The 17,498-nt window shown below is 26.8% G+C and overlaps 1 protein-coding gene across 2 annotated transcripts in view; it reads right to left on the reverse strand.

Annotated features, from left to right (window-relative positions):
• Positions 1–431: 431 nt before the first annotated feature.
• Positions 432–17,498, reverse strand: part of LOC105837809 (dehydrodolichyl diphosphate synthase complex subunit NUS1-like) — a 48,595-nt gene continuing 31,528 nt past the window's right edge. The window contains exons 2-4 of one of the 2 annotated variants that reach the window (XM_036285117.1): positions 9,760–9,879; positions 679–928; positions 432–596 (exon numbers count right to left, since the gene is read on the reverse strand). In XM_036285117.1, coding sequence (XP_036141010.1) covers positions 506–596; positions 679–928; positions 9,760–9,879 — 461 coding nt within the window. In that variant the 3' untranslated portion in view covers positions 432–505. The remainder of the gene's footprint in view (positions 597–678; positions 929–9,759; positions 9,880–17,498) is intronic. The other variant, XM_036285151.1, reaches the window with a different exon arrangement.

The following is a 17,498-nucleotide window of genomic DNA, read 5'->3' on the forward strand; positions in this document are numbered from 1 at the left end:
TTTCCACTTAAATTTTTTAATTCAACATCCAAAAGTTTTATTAATATAGACAGATTTCTTTGTCACAATCAAATATATCGCTAATTTTTGTATCTGATTTTGACTAAATTCTGCCTCTGTCAGATTAAATAAAGTACAATGCATATCATAGTATGCATATCGATGCATATTATATACATATTTATAGTATTTGCGAATCATTTATCTACCTCAGTTAATTTTTACATACATACAATTTTTACTGTAGTTGCAAGATTTTTTTGAATGAAGTTTTATATATTTAACTTAAATATATAAAATATATAAAATACTTGAACTTCTATTGAACTAAAGAAATCAATTTTAATTAAATTGAAAAATTTAGTCAATATTTTTTTCGCACAAAAGTTGATTTTTGTATTTGTAGCACATATTAAAATAATCATTAAAAGTCAGTCTTTATGATAATTTATTTCTTTTTATCGAAAAACATAGCTTCTCTTGTATAAATAAAGATAATTACATATCATTTACCATACCGTTGTACACATTTATTATATTTTTCTAATAAACACGTGAAATCTTTCACTGAGACACTAACGTACATTGGCAGCATTCTGAAAAAAAGAAATTGAATCGTTAGAATTTGAAAATAGTAAGATTTTTTAGAAAATATCGACAGATATTTGAGAAACTCACAAAAATTCTGTTGTTCTCGTGTGCCATGGTAGAATACCATGTGTGGAACAAGTGTAACCATATATTAAAGCGAGATCGGGATCAGGCATCCCTTTTACTTGTAATTTTTTAGTGATTAGTTCGTCCGTAATTTCTTCCGGGTCAAGGTTTCCCGAAGACACAGCTTTTGCCAATGACTGTGTCAACGTCACTATTTTTCCTTTGCTATCTATGTCTGATAGTAATGATACATTTATTTTGGACTTGTTTCCTGTAATTGAAACGTATGGTTGTAATTAGCAACAATTTTCTTGCGTTAATTATTTATTTAGGCATCTAATAACTAGAAACATTCGAAAAGAGCCATTATTAATGTTTCGAACGCTAACATTGTTCACAGAGTCAATAGCATGGTAGCGATAGTAAGTTTTATGAATGGCACTGATACACGGTTAACATCAGAATTCAATATTTACGCGTAAAATACATAATCTACATTTATTTGTATACAATATAAATTATGTAAACTGCGTTTTATGTGTCATCTATGTAAATAATAATCTATGGATCATTGAAATATCAGATTTCATTAGAAACATGAACATTTAGTTTTAATTTTGAATACATTTTTATTTTATCAATACTAATTAGATATATTAACTATCTTATAACTTGATTACTTTTTTGTATTGTGTTATCCAGTTTATAATAATTTACATTGTATTGTCTACATGAAAAAGTGTAAATATAACGTAAACAAAATGTTAATAACATATGTCATCTTGAAATGTACGGAACAATTTTGGTTAGTATTATTATTTTTGGTGGAAAAATTTTAATAAAATTTTGATGAAATTTCGATATTTTAATATATTTTTGATTAGTTTTATGTCGTTAATTTGACAATATAGTATAGTACCTCTGTTTTTTTCGTAATAATTTTATTAAAATTTTATAATTTTTTTATAAAAATTTCCTTTTTTCGTGAAATTATATTTTTCGTTAACATTTTATTACATTTTCATTGAATTTTTATAAAAAGTCATCCTTATTTTCATCATACATGTAGGAAATAATCTTTTCAACAAATAATTAAAGTTTTGCATATTTATTGAAATTTTATTAAATTTAATAAAATGCCAAGTATATTAAAATATTTATATGAAGAAAACATTGTTTTTTCGAATTATAATATTACAAATCCGTCATGTAGTGATACACAATTGGTCTATTTTTTTCCCTTACACCGCTGCACTGGTGCAATAAGTTAGAATGAGAAAAAATATATTTGTCTTACTCTAACCTGTTGCCCCAGTGCAGGAGTGCACTGGTGCAGCGAAAAAGAACAGACTGAATGATATGCCGTTCATGAAACTTGCAAACACGCTATCATCAAACTATAATCACTACTTCAGAAGAAATAGTGTTTATAGCAGTTATAGGGTGTGTTCGTTTTAGCGTTTATAAGTTTATTCTTGTTTAAGCTGTATTGGAAGGGCGCACTATCATCAAAGTTAATGCTAATATTTACTAAACAAGGATGAAATAATACTTAGCAGCCTTGTGAGCGTTAAAATAAATCACAGGCTACGTTTCAAAATTTGCTGTCAGTACTGAAAATCTATAGTTCACACCTCCGTATAATATTCATATCACCATGTAGCCCACGAAAATTGAAGACGAAAAGCTCTCTAACATTTTTAGATTCCATGCGTGCAGCTACAATTATCGTCAGAAAATTGTGAAATACGGCCAATAAACGCACGAGTATAACGAGGAGATATCTCCCCCCGCGCAGCAACAGTCTTCTTGTTCTCCACCGCGCTCACGCTTCTATTATACCCGTTCATTGGCCGTATTTCACTATTTTCCGACAATAATTATAAGAGCTGTACGCGTGGAATCGAAAAATATTAGCTTTTTGTCTTCGATTTTCGTGGACTACATGATGGTATGAATCCTCCGTATGATTATGCGGAGGTTTATTAACACCCTATATTATAGATTTCAATACTGACAGTAAATTTTGAAACGCCATGCTGTAACACACTACCCATCAGTGACGTCATGATTACATTTAATAATACTATGGATGTTTCAAAATTGATTTCAGTATTGAAAATCTATAGTTTCTGTTATATACTCTATAGATTTTCAGTATTGACAGAAATTTTGAAACGTAGCCTATCTTATACCTCCGCGAATAATCTTTATTGCTAAATAGTGTTAATGTCTTTCTAAAATGCACTCTAAATAATTATTCGTTCTAACTAATAGAAAAATAGTTGAAATAGAAAATAGTAACAGAGATATTTATTAAAAAAAATATATATCCATAAAAAATGCTATTTGAAATAAGTATTTTGTGCAGAAAATAAATGAAATTAAAAAGTATTTTTTTTTACCAATTAGAAAAGAAATTTTATCAATATTTCCATGTCATAGGTATGTTTTCTTTATTGTTTTTTCTATTATTCATTAATTTTCTGTTTCTTAAAGCTACAAAATATAAAATAGATAATAAAAAAACAAAGGAAATTTATCGAATTATTAAATAAATAATTTAAGTAAATATAAACATAAATATTAACCCTCTGCCTACACATGGGATTACGGTAACCCCAGTCGATTTTGAAATGCCTGCTACTTAAGGGGTTAGCGGCAGTCAGTAATTTTGAAAAAATCGTTTTTTGGATTTTCATAATTTCTGAAAGTATAACATCTCGAGAATATCTCGTTAAATTTTCAAGTCGATCCGACTAAAACTATTAAAGTAGCAAGGTTGCAAAGGTCGGTCTCAAGTGCGACTGTTAGGAAGGAGCAGCTATCAATAGCTGTTCTCTCTTTCACTGACTAATATTTTAGAGGCGGTTATGGAAGGCGAAGATGTGCTATATGGACCTAAAATTGATGACTGTGTGTAAGTTTAAAAATACACCTTTTATTCAAATTGATCAATATGATTTTTGAATGAAATACGTAAACAGTACTTAAAACTAACGCGTTTTTTTCAGAACTGCATTTTCAAAGACAGTGCCATTCTGAAAAACTATTCAACCGATTAATCTGAAATTTTACATGCTCTCTTCTAACATAAAATGCAAGTCCTTGATCGAAGAATTTTTTTTTACTTATATTTTCAATTTATGTACAAAAAATGGGCGCTTTTTTGACGAAAATCAGAAGTCTGACTTTTAGCAGCTGCCATTTTGTCCTAAATTAATTTTTTCCTAAAAGCTTCGATTAAGGACTAGAAAATTTCATGTACAAACTAAATTTTTTTGTTTCATCTGTTTCACATGACCCGGCTTCACACAGCTGGCACCGCAAATCGTGTTTTTTTAAAAGTGATTTTTGTTATTAACTATAACTTCTTTAAATTTTAATATTTTTACTTGACATTTTTTCTGAATTTTCTTTAAATGTTATGTAACACAGTTCCTATGTTTATAAATTAAATATAACATTGTAGCTTCTAAGGAAAAATTCCAAAAAAGTGTCTTTTTGGTCTTCTAACTGCCTCTGACCCCTTAAAAGTATTTAGTAAGGGGATGCTGGGACTAGGGCGGGAAAAAAGTTTGAACTGTGTTCTACTTATTCCTCTTTGGGCGTTGTCAGTGTTCTGAAAACAACAGAAGTAGGAGCATCGAAAGTGTGTGTTGGGGTTACCCCGTGTGTAAAGAACTTAACAAAAAGTGGAAAAGTTCCAAATTTGAAGAGTAAGTAAAAGTTATTTTTTTGTTCATTAAATATCATTTACGCAACAGTACTTATATATATTACCAATGTCGCAATAATTTTGCGAAAATATACTGCAATTGTAGCATTACAAATTAAAATTTTTTTCTATAACAAATAAAATCTTTTGTAATAAATATTTTTTGTATTAATAATTATGTTTTTGTGTATTAATAATTATATTTTTAAATAAATATTACTATTTTCTTTTACTATTGTGTTTGAACTACATTCATTTTTTACTAAATTCACATTACGAAATAAATATATTTTTTGAACAGAATAAAAAAACTGACGATAGATTCTTAAAGTACAACTCTTCCCCTTTCTATTGATCACTATTTTAATTACTTTATCTGTTTTTTTTCTAATACGGGCGTTTGAAAAAAAGGCAAATTTTTACAAAAATTTTTCGTTCCTTTCTCATTCTTTAAAAAAAATCTCTTTTCTTTTAATATCTTCGACTTTTCAGCCAAAACCATCATAATTCTGAGATTTTTTCCTTTCGATTAAAAAAAAAAGAAGTTAAAATTGATTAAATACATTTTTGAGAGATATAAGGCGTAACCCCTGTGTGTAGGAATCGGGAGAAAAATAAGGTGTGTAGGCAGAGGGTTAAACATTGTTTGTTTTTCTATATTTTCTTTATACAAAATGCTGATATTAAATAGTATTTTTTGTAGATACATTATTTAAATGAATATTCTTTGTTAATTTATTTCCGCTCTTCTGATTCTATAACACATCCATCACCAAATATATTTTAGCTAAATTTACATCAATTAAATAATTTTATATTGGAAAAGACAAAGTAATTAATTAACCTCTTGAGTGTGCATAATGGCTACAGCCGTATTAGATAATTTGCTAAAAAATATAACAAATAATAAAATTATTTATTATATCTTTTAGCAAATTATCAACTTTTTTAAAATGCATTCTAAGGGGTTTTTAAGTCAAGAACTTTGCATTTTTAGTCGGAATTTCAATATTTGATGATACAAATTTAAAATGGCAGTTTCAGAAATCATAAAATTTTCAGGTTCTTATAATCGATTATGATATTTTTTTCAATAACTGTACTAAGAAAATGCAAATTCATAGTGTAGGAAAATTAGCTTCAAAAAGGGCTATTTTGAGAAAAAATTGATAATTCAGATTTGACTGTGCGTAAAGCATAATTAATATGCGTAGATTAAGATAGGTACGTTTGCCACTCATAAAAAGCTGACGGTTATTGCAAAATTACGGGTTGAAGCGAGAAAAAAGCAGTTTTTTTGCTTGCGTCTCGTAAACTAAAAACGGGATCGAAAAAAGTTTCAAATAAAAGTTGTAGGTATTAAGTAGACCTATAATAATAAATTTGGTTCATTAAGATCGAGTTTGATCGTAAAGTAGAAAAACCATGAAAATGGCTGTTTCTTAAATTGTTTATAACTTTCTTAAAAATTAATTTAAGCATTTAAAATGATACAAAAATATAGCTTTTATTACGATAAAAAAGTGCACCAAATTTCACCAAAAAATGATAACTTTTCCAGTTATATCAATTGTTTATCTGAAAAGCGCTCCACTAAAATTTAATTTCTGCATTTTTAAGACTACATTTTGAGACACAAACCCGAACCAAAATTTTTTCTCTTATTAAAAAGTTGCTGTATTATATACCGATATTACAAAATGTGTGCAATTAAGTGCCTCAAATAAACGTGTAAAAAAACAAGTCTAATTAATAATTAAATAACTTTTAAAGTATTTACGCTATCAAAATGGAGTAAAATGTATTTAGTAAATGCGATTTTTCTTTAAATTAAAAAAAAAGTACGTCATCCTAAATTGCTTAGAAGCCAAAATAATATTCTTTTTTTGAAAAATCATGTTATTATAGTTGTGAATATTAAGAGCTGAAATTTTGACAGCGTCCTATTAAAAAGTTAAAGTAATCTTTCCCAAAAGTTTGAAGCGATTCATGAAGATCGACCACTGTAAACATGTTAACAAAAGCAGTATCAAACCCGAGAGCGGCGGGAATGAAAAATTCTGCCACTTTTCCCACGTGTATTCTGAGATTTATTAAACTTTTATTTAAAAATTATCAATTGCGGAAGTAAGAAAGACATGCTAAATAAAAAAAAACTATACGATGCGCGCTTTTAACTTTTTTGCTTTTTAAAAATAAATTGCAACAATAATTGTAATTTGACAACTATCAAAATTCAATAACAGTTACTCTCGCAACACGAAATAAGCGCAGTGAGAGAACCAATCATCATCGCGCAAAATTGTCAATAAAATCGGTAACACATCCTTTTTAAGAGTGGATTGATTTGCGGCTAATAAAGTTTGAATATTTTTTCTGAATAAAATAAAAAAAAAATTAATATTATAACATTTTGAACATATTCTAAGTATTCTGAGATTTAATAATCTAAATTTGATACAAAAGATGTATAACAAAAAAATCGGATTTATTTTAAATTATAAAACTTCACATTGTACTTAAAGTGTTAAACATTTGTAATTCTAGTATCACATTTGTAATCAGTAATTTTAAGAATTGTGATACAGATTTAAAAAAAATATATATTGATTTAGTGAGAATTTTTCTTTATAAATTTTTTTGCCATATTGAATTAAATCTTACAATTATTATAATATAATAAATAATATTGTTACGTGCGAGCCTGCGTGTGTGAACGCGAGCTTTATTCCGAGGAAAATCAATATATCGATTGACGTCGTCAGCTGACGGATGTCGCTTCGTTTTGAAGTTGTTTCATTGTTGTTTAGTTTTTGTTTTGGAGCTGTCAAGCCGGGAGTTACCGTTTACGTGTGCTTTTAATAAATTGCATTCCTAAACGAAATGTGCTGCTTTATTTCGCGCGCGGGCGAGTGCTCGGAAGTGCGCGAGCGTTTGTGGTGCAAGCGTGAGCGAGTGCGCGGCGCGGAAAGCGTTACAATATAATAAAATTGTTATATTATTAAACAAAGGTGCAAATAAAACTAATATAATGTATTTATCTCGTATTTTGCTAAATTATCCGCCATATTTTAGAATCGTTATTTTAAAATTCTATCAATAGATTCTATTACATCAATTTCATATTCAGCGACATCGAAAACTCTATATAAATTATGATAAAAATCGGTCAATGGAAAAACTCAAAACCAAACAAATATTTCATCAAACAAACAATCACGTTAGTAAAAAAAATTTTAAAGAATAACTTTTTCAGACGACGTCATTAATAAATATGTTAATAAACGAATTAAAGAACTAAAAAATTGTAAAAATTCTTCTAACAATAATGTGACAACGTTGAGTTTGACACAAAAAGATGTTTGATGTTACCATACATAAAAGGTATCGGTGATGGTATTGGTCACCATTAAAAAAAAAAATTGGAATTAATACACTGTTTCAAAAAAACTAGACATTGCCATAAAAAAGGGCAAGGATAAATTAGACATATCTAACAGAACTGATGTTGTCTACTGCTTGAAGTGTAATGGTTGTGATGCATTTTACATTGAGTAAAAAAAAAAAAAAAAAAAAAAAAAAAAATTAGAGATACGCATTAAAGAACATAGGAACGACATAAAAAAGAATGAAAGTGAACATTCAGTACTTAGTAAACCAAATTATAAAAAAACCATGACTTTAAATGGCAATCTCTGCAAGTATTATATTGTGAAAAAATAGAAGAAAAAGAGAGATTGCTGAGATGTTTTTCTTAAAAAAAGCAAAATTCAATCAACTTACAAAAAGATACTGAAAGTTTGAACACGTTATATAAGTAGAATTATCAAGGTTGCTTAATGTTTACTTTCTCTATATATCTTTTTGAACCTATGGTTTGATATTCTCTAGTTCATTTGCTACTTTCGTGCATGCTTGACATAATTTTAGTCTTTTTTTGACCTATTGTATTACTTGACACATTTTAATTTATAATTTATTCATTGAATTTTGACATGTAAGTTCTTATTTGTTTTATGTTACATTAATATATTCTTGACTGATCACATTTTCAAAATTTATTGTTTTAATTTACTTTTAACTCAGATGTACTTCTATTGTAGAACGTTGCTTTATATTTCGTTGGTCCAAACTTATTAAGCGGTTATGTTTGTTCAATTGTGCATGGAAACATAAAGAGGACCTAAATCAAAAGTCAAAACGTTTTTTTTCTAATAAACGGAATTTTGCCAGAATGTCGACTAATTAACATTTATTTATCATTCAAGAAAGTTGTCTTCAACGCCTGTTGTTTCAGCTAGTGTAAATTAAAAAAAATTAATATTGTTTAAAGAATTCTCGAAAATTTCACGCAATTATTGACATAAGACAAATGAATCAAAATGCACGGTAAATATTTTGAATGTGCGTTATATTTATTTTATTTCTATTCATATCGTACATTTTAACTGCTCCTCTAGTTTTCATCGGTGTACTCGTACAATAAATTCTGCAATTATGCAGATTATAATCGGGTAAAATAAGTTCCAATTTCAAGATTACGAAATGTACACATGTTGTTCCTTTGTGAATCAAACTGGGTATGTAATAAATACATCATTTTGCTAGAGATTGAACAAAGAGGATTTATTTGAAATTTTAAAATTTAAATAAATTGACATTTTAATTATTAACTATCAGTTTTTTGTGCGTTATGATAATGTTACTACTGAACATCAAATTAATATCTTATTAAAACTGCAAAATGATTTATTTTATTCGCAGAGAAACAACATGTGAGTATACTTGTAATTGGAAAGAGTTTGAAACTGAGAGTTGTCTCGTCTGATGTGCGAATCATGATCCAAAAAATTGGAGTAAATATAAAATGAATGTTAAAAATGCTTTTACGCAATAATTACCGTGCGTTTTTAGCTCCTAGTTGCCTGTGTATGACTTAATAATTACGTGAAATTCTCAAGTCTTTTAAAAAATATTACTTTATTTAATATAATGTAATATTTATTTAAGTGTTATTCAATGATGGCCAAAAATAAGTTGTAAACGGGAAACTTAGTGTTAATTGCCGATGACTCATAGTGTGGAATGCATTGAAGACACGGAAGTTTTTCAAAAATTGAAAAGACCTGGAAGTTTTTACGAAAATATTGTAAATTGCGGAAAGAAGATTAGAAATTTATTACAATGATAATCTTATCTGCAAATATAATTATATAACATGACGTAAGCAGCACTCCTTACATATTATTTTGTATGCAACTGCGTACATGATTAGACAATGCATGTATTTTAACAATGCTAAAAGCATTGTCAAACTATTACTTAACTTTCTTGAAAATAATTATGGTTTCAACATATAGAAAAACGGAAAATGCATATTCTACCAATTACTCCATTTTGAGTAGATGCCTTCGCTTGTGGATTCCAAATAATATGCTCCATTAGATCAGGCCTCTTTCTCGCAAATTCCTCTTTAAGACTAACTTCATTTTTCTTCAAGAAACCTGAAAAAAAAAAACAATGTAAATCGGGGAAACTTAAATTGTATAGCAATTATTTATATTCTTATATTAAAAGGCAAATTATTTTTGCACAGAATATTTTTTAAATTTTCTATTTGCAATTATCTGTATTTGTCTTCATAATTTGTATAACTTATGTTTCTCATTTCAATTCATAAAATATAATTATTATAATTCCACATGTAACATAATTATAATCATTAAATTATATAATTAACTTATTATTTATACGAAGTGTATTTATATTTGTTGTATGAAGATGTTACTAATATATGCAATGAAATGAGTTCAATATATCAAGAGATATTAAACTCATTTCATTGCATATATTAATAACATCTTATCAAATATATATATTATTTTTTGATAATTATAGTAGATAATATAGCATGAGATTGATATAATCTTGAAACAAATTAAAGACTACAAGGTTAAGATATTTGTGTTAACAAATTTATTTGCATGTGCATTCGAAATAAGTGACATTCATGCATAGTAAAAATATTGTTTTGTAACTAACATGTCCCTGGTAAAAAAAATTCTCGTAATATTTTCAACTTTCTATTGCTCCCGCATGAATTGAATATACAGTTCACATTTAATTTTTTAATTACATAAACATATGTGACATAAAAATTAACTCTAAAACTTTATAACCTTATATTGATAATTTCTAGAGTAAATTTATATGATTGTTTTATTTAATTTCATTTCGTATAATTTTTGTTAAAGAGTTTGAAAATATTTGTTTATTAAACGAAAGCAATAGAAAATTAAGAATTGTTAATACTTTAAATTTGTAAATTACTTCATATTTTATTAGTCTCTTTCTCTCCCTCCTCTTTCTTTCTCTGGAAATCATAGAGTGAAAAGTCTTAGAATATTTCTTGATCTGTATATACATACATACAATTTTAGACGAATGAAAATTTTCTCATCATTTTTTTCCAATTCGCATAAAAAATTTTCTAAAAAGGTATAAAATTATATAGAAATTATGAAAAATTTCTATTAAAATAAAATTCTGAATAAACCTTACTTTAATTAATTTACTCTATAAAAAATTATATAAGAAAAATTTCCGCCAAAGACATTATATGTAGCGCATTGAAACTTATGTTCTATCAAAATGGCAAGCATGGTAATATTGAAAAAGCAAATTAAAAAATTTGATATTATATAATAAATTAATGATAATACAATAGCAAGCTAGGAATAATAGAATTTCAATTTCAAAACGAGGGAATCGTGTGTTGCTTATAAATTCGACAAAAGCTGCTGCGTTTCGATGCTCACAGCACTTATAAACATCATTGTCCTTGTTTAACATTTCAAAATAAAAAGAATGAAATAATATTTATAGCCCTTTAAGGGTCAAAATGAACATAATCAGAATTAATATAAGTCCTTGAGAAATAACAAGGATTGTAACGTATAACTTAAGTCTACGCAGTTTTTTTACGTTGTTTATATGATGTTTACACATTTTTTATATAGACTATGTAAGCTATTATAAATTTAAAATACGGAATACAACATAAAAGAAGTATATTAAGTTTAAAAATTTTTAACATAGCTGATGTTAATGTATTAATAATAAAAATATATAATATTAAAAATTAAAAAATTAGAGTAAACAATGATATAATAAAATTATCTTTATTTTATATATCAGGTTTTAATAAAAGTTTTAATTTGTTTCATTCAACTAAATTTCTTGTAGAATTTCCTCTTTCTACGTTCAGGAGAAAGAAAATAAAAGATGAACGATACAGGAAATTCAGCTGAAACATAAATTATTTATTAAAGCTTATTAAAGAATCTGTGATTCTCCATTACGTTTAAATCTTCTATTGGTTTGTTCTTTTTAGCTGCACTGTTGCACTGATGCAATAAGTTAGAATGAGAAAAAATATACTTATGTTACTTTAATTTATTGCGCCAGAGTGTAGTAGTGTATCCAAAAAGAATAAGCTATATGAGTCGTAGGACAGATTACTATATGCATAGATAGTATTTCATATACATATAATTTGCGTAGTTTACATAGTTTACATTGTGCACACGTAATGTAGATTATTTATATTTTACGTGTAAACGCATAATCCTAGAAGTAACAAAGGCAAAGCGAAATAAAGCACAACTTGAAAAATGCAACATTAAGTTGAAGCAACTGAACTTTATTTTACTGCAAAATGCAATATTTCGTTACGACGACTAATACAATTCTTCCAATCGATTACAATTGATTTATAATTTTATATTGATATACAGATATTCTTAATAAAATTGCAATAATTTCTTTTCTCCTAGTTTACTATTGTAATGTGCACGTTGATCGTATTTTCGTTATTGTTTACATATAACTTGCAAGCAACAATTGTAGAACTTGCATATTTTGAGAGCAACAAATTCAAACGATGTCTCAGTATTAAATTTTAACGAGAGCAACAAATTGTTTTTATAGCTTATGCTTATGACTTTGCGTGTTTACTGTTTTTTAATTGTTTAAATCAATTTTGGGGGCAATAAATTGAGTATTTCATACGCAACAAATTTACATATTATTATTACGTATAATTTCATTATTTATATATTGTTCTGTTAATTTAATCTTTTAGCGGAACATTTTTTTTAACTTACAGAGTAACAAATTTTTTCTTTGGCAACTTTTTAGCAACAAATGAGCAACAAATAAAAATATTGTTTAGAATCGATTCTGCTCATTTTATTTCGCTAACTTATAAAACGTAGTTTATTCAATATTTTCTTTTTGTCAAAACAATGAAAACTGTCAGTACGGCAAGTAAGAACGTGGTTGGAGTTCGTTACACTACAATAAGGATTACGAAGGATTAAAGGAATAAAGATAAGATGCTAGTCTATTTTGCAACAAACTGTCAAAACTTAAATTGAAACGAAAAATTTGAGGACGCGAGTTAACGCCTTTTCAACCAGCTTCTCAGTTAACGCCTTTTCCAACTGGCTTTCCAGTTAACGCTTTTTCTAATCAGCTTCCGAGTTAACGCCCTTTTCAATCGGCTTCCGAGTTAATGCCCTTTTCAAACGTCTTTTGAGTTAACGCCCTTTTATTCGGAAGTGACGATTTGTTATAGATATTGTCAGAAGAATAAACCCAGTAAATATCGATATCTTGTAGAAGTCGAAAAAACATCTTATTCAAGATGTCTTCAAAACATTTCTAAAAGATATCTAAAAGATATCTAAGAAGATTTTGTTGAAGATATCTTTATAGAATTTCTAAAAAATATCTAAAAGACATATCTAACAGACATCTTAAAAGATATCTTAAAAATTTTCGAATTAGACATGTCAAAGATATAAAAGACTTAAATAAAAGATCTCTACAAGATATCTTTTCAGACAATAAGGAGACTCTTATAGTAGCTCTTTATGAATTACATAAATTTTTATGAGTTCCTCAATTTTTCAAAAGAGGTGTTAAGGTACTCATATTGTCTTCTTATGCGCCACCTAAATGAGCACTTTGTGAACTGGTCATAATGAGTTCTTTACGAATATAATGTATTCGTTTCTTTATTTTTGTAGATAACACTTTTAACTTTTTTAATTTTAAATTTTAATTTTACCTTATTTAAAAAACAATTATTTTTTATTTTAATTTAAACAAGGTAAAATTAAAATTTTAAATCAAAAAAGTTAAAAGTGTTATTTACAAAAATAAAGAAACGAATACGTTGCCTTATTTAAAAAATAATTATTTTTGATTTTAATTTAAATAGCTTTAAATAATTAAAAAAAATTACTTTTTATTTTAATTTAAATAAGGTAAAATTAAAATTTAAAATTAAAAAAGAAAAAACCATTTAAATTAAAAAAAAAAATAATTATTTTTTAAATGAGACAACTATTCGTTTCTTTATTTTTGTAGATAACATTTTTAGCTTTTTTAATTTTAAATTTAAATTTTTTAAATTTAAAATTAAAAAAGCTAAAAGCTATTTCAATTAAAATAAAAAATAATTATTTTTTAAATAAAGCAACGTATTCGTTTCTTTATTTTTGTAGGTAATATTTTTAACTATTTTAATTTAAAATTTTAATTTTTACTTTAACTGGATATTTTTGAAACACATAAATATTAACTTGTTAAATGTTTTCTAAAGTTTAAAAAATTTATTTGTGTAAAAGAAAAAATTATAAAAGAAACAATTATTTAAAGACACATTTCCACATAAACAACAATATTTCTTTGTTATTCCATGTAAATTTAATTTACAAATAAAATTTTGAATATATTTTATGGTTAATTAAATAAATTGTTTAATTAATTATTTAATTAAGTAACACGCGCTTTGCTGTTATATGACTTATTATTTATTTTCAGAAAATTTGAAGAGATTTAAAAAACTTTTGTTTCTTCGATAATTTTACAAACTTCAATAATTTCACAAAATTAATGTTGGTAAGTTAATATTTTTTAAATAAAATCAAGTTAAAGTTAATAGGCTTATAAAATTAATTTTCTCAAGTTAAAAATTGCATAAATGAAAAACTGATTTAGTGGAAAGGTAGGTTAAACTAATTTCAGTTAAATTTAACGTTAATTTTTAAAAACGTTATTTATATTTATATTAAATTAGAAAGTCATAATTCGTTTAAACTAGATTATCAAAACAATTATAATTAAATTAGATCATAAAATAAATTCAACATTTTATTTGTAAATTAAGTTTATATAGAGTAACAAAGAAATATTGTCAATTATTTGTAAATGTACTTTTTCTTTCACAATTTTTTCTTTTACACAGATAAATTTTTAAAACTTTAGAAAAAAGTTAACCAGTTAAAGTTTATGTTTCAAAAATATTTAGTTAAAGTTAAAAATTAAAATTTAAAATTAATAAAGTTAAAAATCATTAGCTTTTTAACTTTATTATTAACTTTTAACATCTTATAAAATATTTTTTAAATGTAACTGAAATAATTGCTCTTTTTTCGAACTGAAAGCCTAATAATATTAGGCATTAGAGTGATGTCATCTTTGTAGTTCATCTCACTGACAAGGACAAAAATGTTTTAGTATTAAAATTTAAAAAGTTGATTAAAAAAAAGTTGATTCTCTAAAAGTTAACTCTGCCTACATGGGGTTACGGTAACCTCAGTCGATTTTGAAATGTCCGCTACTTAAAAGTATTTTGCAAAAGGACGCTGGGACTGGGGGCGGGGAGTTTGAACTGTGCTCTACTTATTTCTCTTTGGGCGTTGTCAATGTTCTAAAAACAACAGAAGTAGGAGCATCGAAAGTGTGTGTTGAGGTTACAGTTACCCCGCGTGTAGAGAATGTAACAAAAAATGGAAAATTTCCAAATTTGAAGAGTAAGTAAAAGTTATTTTTTTGTTTATTACGTATCATTTACGCACACAGTACTTACATATATTACCAATATCGCGATCACTTTGCGAAAATATGCTGCAATTGTAGCATTACAAATTAAAAATTTTTTCTATAACAAACAAAATCTTTTGTAATAAGTATTTTTTGTATTAATAATTATGTTTTTATGTATTAATAATTATGTTTTTTAAATAAATATTACTATTTTCTTTTACTATTGTGTTTAAACTGCATTCATTTTTTACTAAATTTACAAAATAAATATATTTTTAGAACAGAATAAAAAAACTGACAATAGATTCTTAAAGTACAACTCTTCCCCTTTCCATTGATCACCATTTTAATTACATTATTTATTTTTTTTTTAATAAATACGGGCTTTTGAAAAAAGGCAAATTTTTACAAAATTTTTTCGTTTCTTTCTCATTCTTAAAAAAAAATCTTGTTTTTTAATATCTTCGACTTTTCAGCCAAAACCATCATGATTCTGAGATTTTTTCCTTTCAATAAATAAATAAATAAATAAAAAAAAAAGGAGGGAGGTTAAAACTGATTAAATACATTTGGAGATATAAGTCAACGAAATTTTGGGGTTAGCGTAACTCCTGTGTGTAGGAATCGGGAGAAAAATAAGATGTGTAGGCAGAGGATTAAAGATGTCTTTTATATACATACCTTGTAAACCAATTCTAAAATTGCTTTAAGATATCTAAACGTCTTTATATATTTATTACTCAACATAAAAAAAAAACATTTTAAATCGTAATTTAGTAGTTTAAGTAGTTCATGTGGCGGTGAAACATCCGCCACAATACAATGTGCACACGCGTGTGCAGTCGCGGCAGCCGCGATGTAGTTCGCGGAATCGCCGCTATAGACGACACGATGCTGCCTTTCTCATGACGTAATTTACATTCTGAGAGCTATATAAGAAGATAACTTAAGTCCGTATTAGACTAACGATTGGGATTGAGATTGGATTGAAATCTAACCAATCAGAGCAAGCAAATTAAACAAAAGTTTTAAAAACTTTGTTCTGAGTCGTCAAATTTCAATGTAATCTCAAACCTAATCGTTAGTCTGATACGGGCTTTACGTTGACGGATTAACCTACGATAGCAATCGTAGTAAGCTCTCAACCCTCTTAGGGCCTACGTAACAGATTTTTTATATCCTGATGGAGAGAATTCCACGGGTCTTTGCATCTCTTCTCGGAGAAAGCTCTCTGAGCCTCCGCATAAATGTATAAACCTTTATAAATGTCTAAAAAGAATTTTAGAAAGGGTCTTCAAGACATATAAAAGACATCTTTAAGATGTCTCATATAGATTTTTTGGATTTCTAAAAGACATCTCTTAGATATCCTTAAGATTTCTTCAAGATATCTTTTAGATATCGCCAGATATCTAAAAGAGATCTTAAACTGTCGCATAAGACATCTTTTAAAACGCGAAAAGACATCTTTTCATAAAAAATGCGAGATATCGCAAGAAATCGCAAGATGTCTTTTAGAAATCTATAAGACATCTTTTTGTCTATATGAGAAACGTGTATAGTTAACTTATATTTTTATAAATAAATATAAAGTTTTAGAATTTTTTATTGATTTTTATATATGCAAAATAGAATATGGAATAATTTATGGAAATATCTGTTCTTGCTCTGTTCATAAAAAAATAAAAAATAGACATTTTTAAAATAATTTTTGAGTATTAATATGAAATATTGTTAATATATCATATTAATATGGCATATTATACAAAGTGTTATTTTCAAGAGTATTATTTGCACCCCGAAGAGTACTAGACTTCCTATTAGCAAGAGTACCGTCGAAATACTTAGGGAAATTGCATTTGCAAAATATGAAGTGCTAAGTTCCCGTGGCACCACGACATGAAAAATTGTTTTAACGTTCCTATCTTAAGGGGTTACACCAACCTAGCGGAAAAAAAAAATTCGATTTTTTTTTTATTACATTTTCTTGAAGCTTCAAGTTTCGAGAATATATCCTGAAAGTTTTATGTTGATATCTGAAAAAATGCCGAAATTACAGAGAGTTGAGTAAAACGGGATCGAGCGTTCGAGTGATCGAATTGGAGTAATATCAACATAAATCGCCACTGGACGATGATGTGATTAAAGCCATTCGTCCAATATTTGAAAACAACTTTCTAGTGATAATTTACTGGAGAAATGCGTCGGTGGATTTACGCAAAACGTT

The sequence above is a fragment of the Monomorium pharaonis genome, chromosome 1 (assembly GCF_013373865.1).
Source record: "Monomorium pharaonis isolate MP-MQ-018 chromosome 1, ASM1337386v2, whole genome shotgun sequence".
Classification (NCBI taxonomy): domain Eukaryota; kingdom Metazoa; phylum Arthropoda; class Insecta; order Hymenoptera; family Formicidae; genus Monomorium; species Monomorium pharaonis.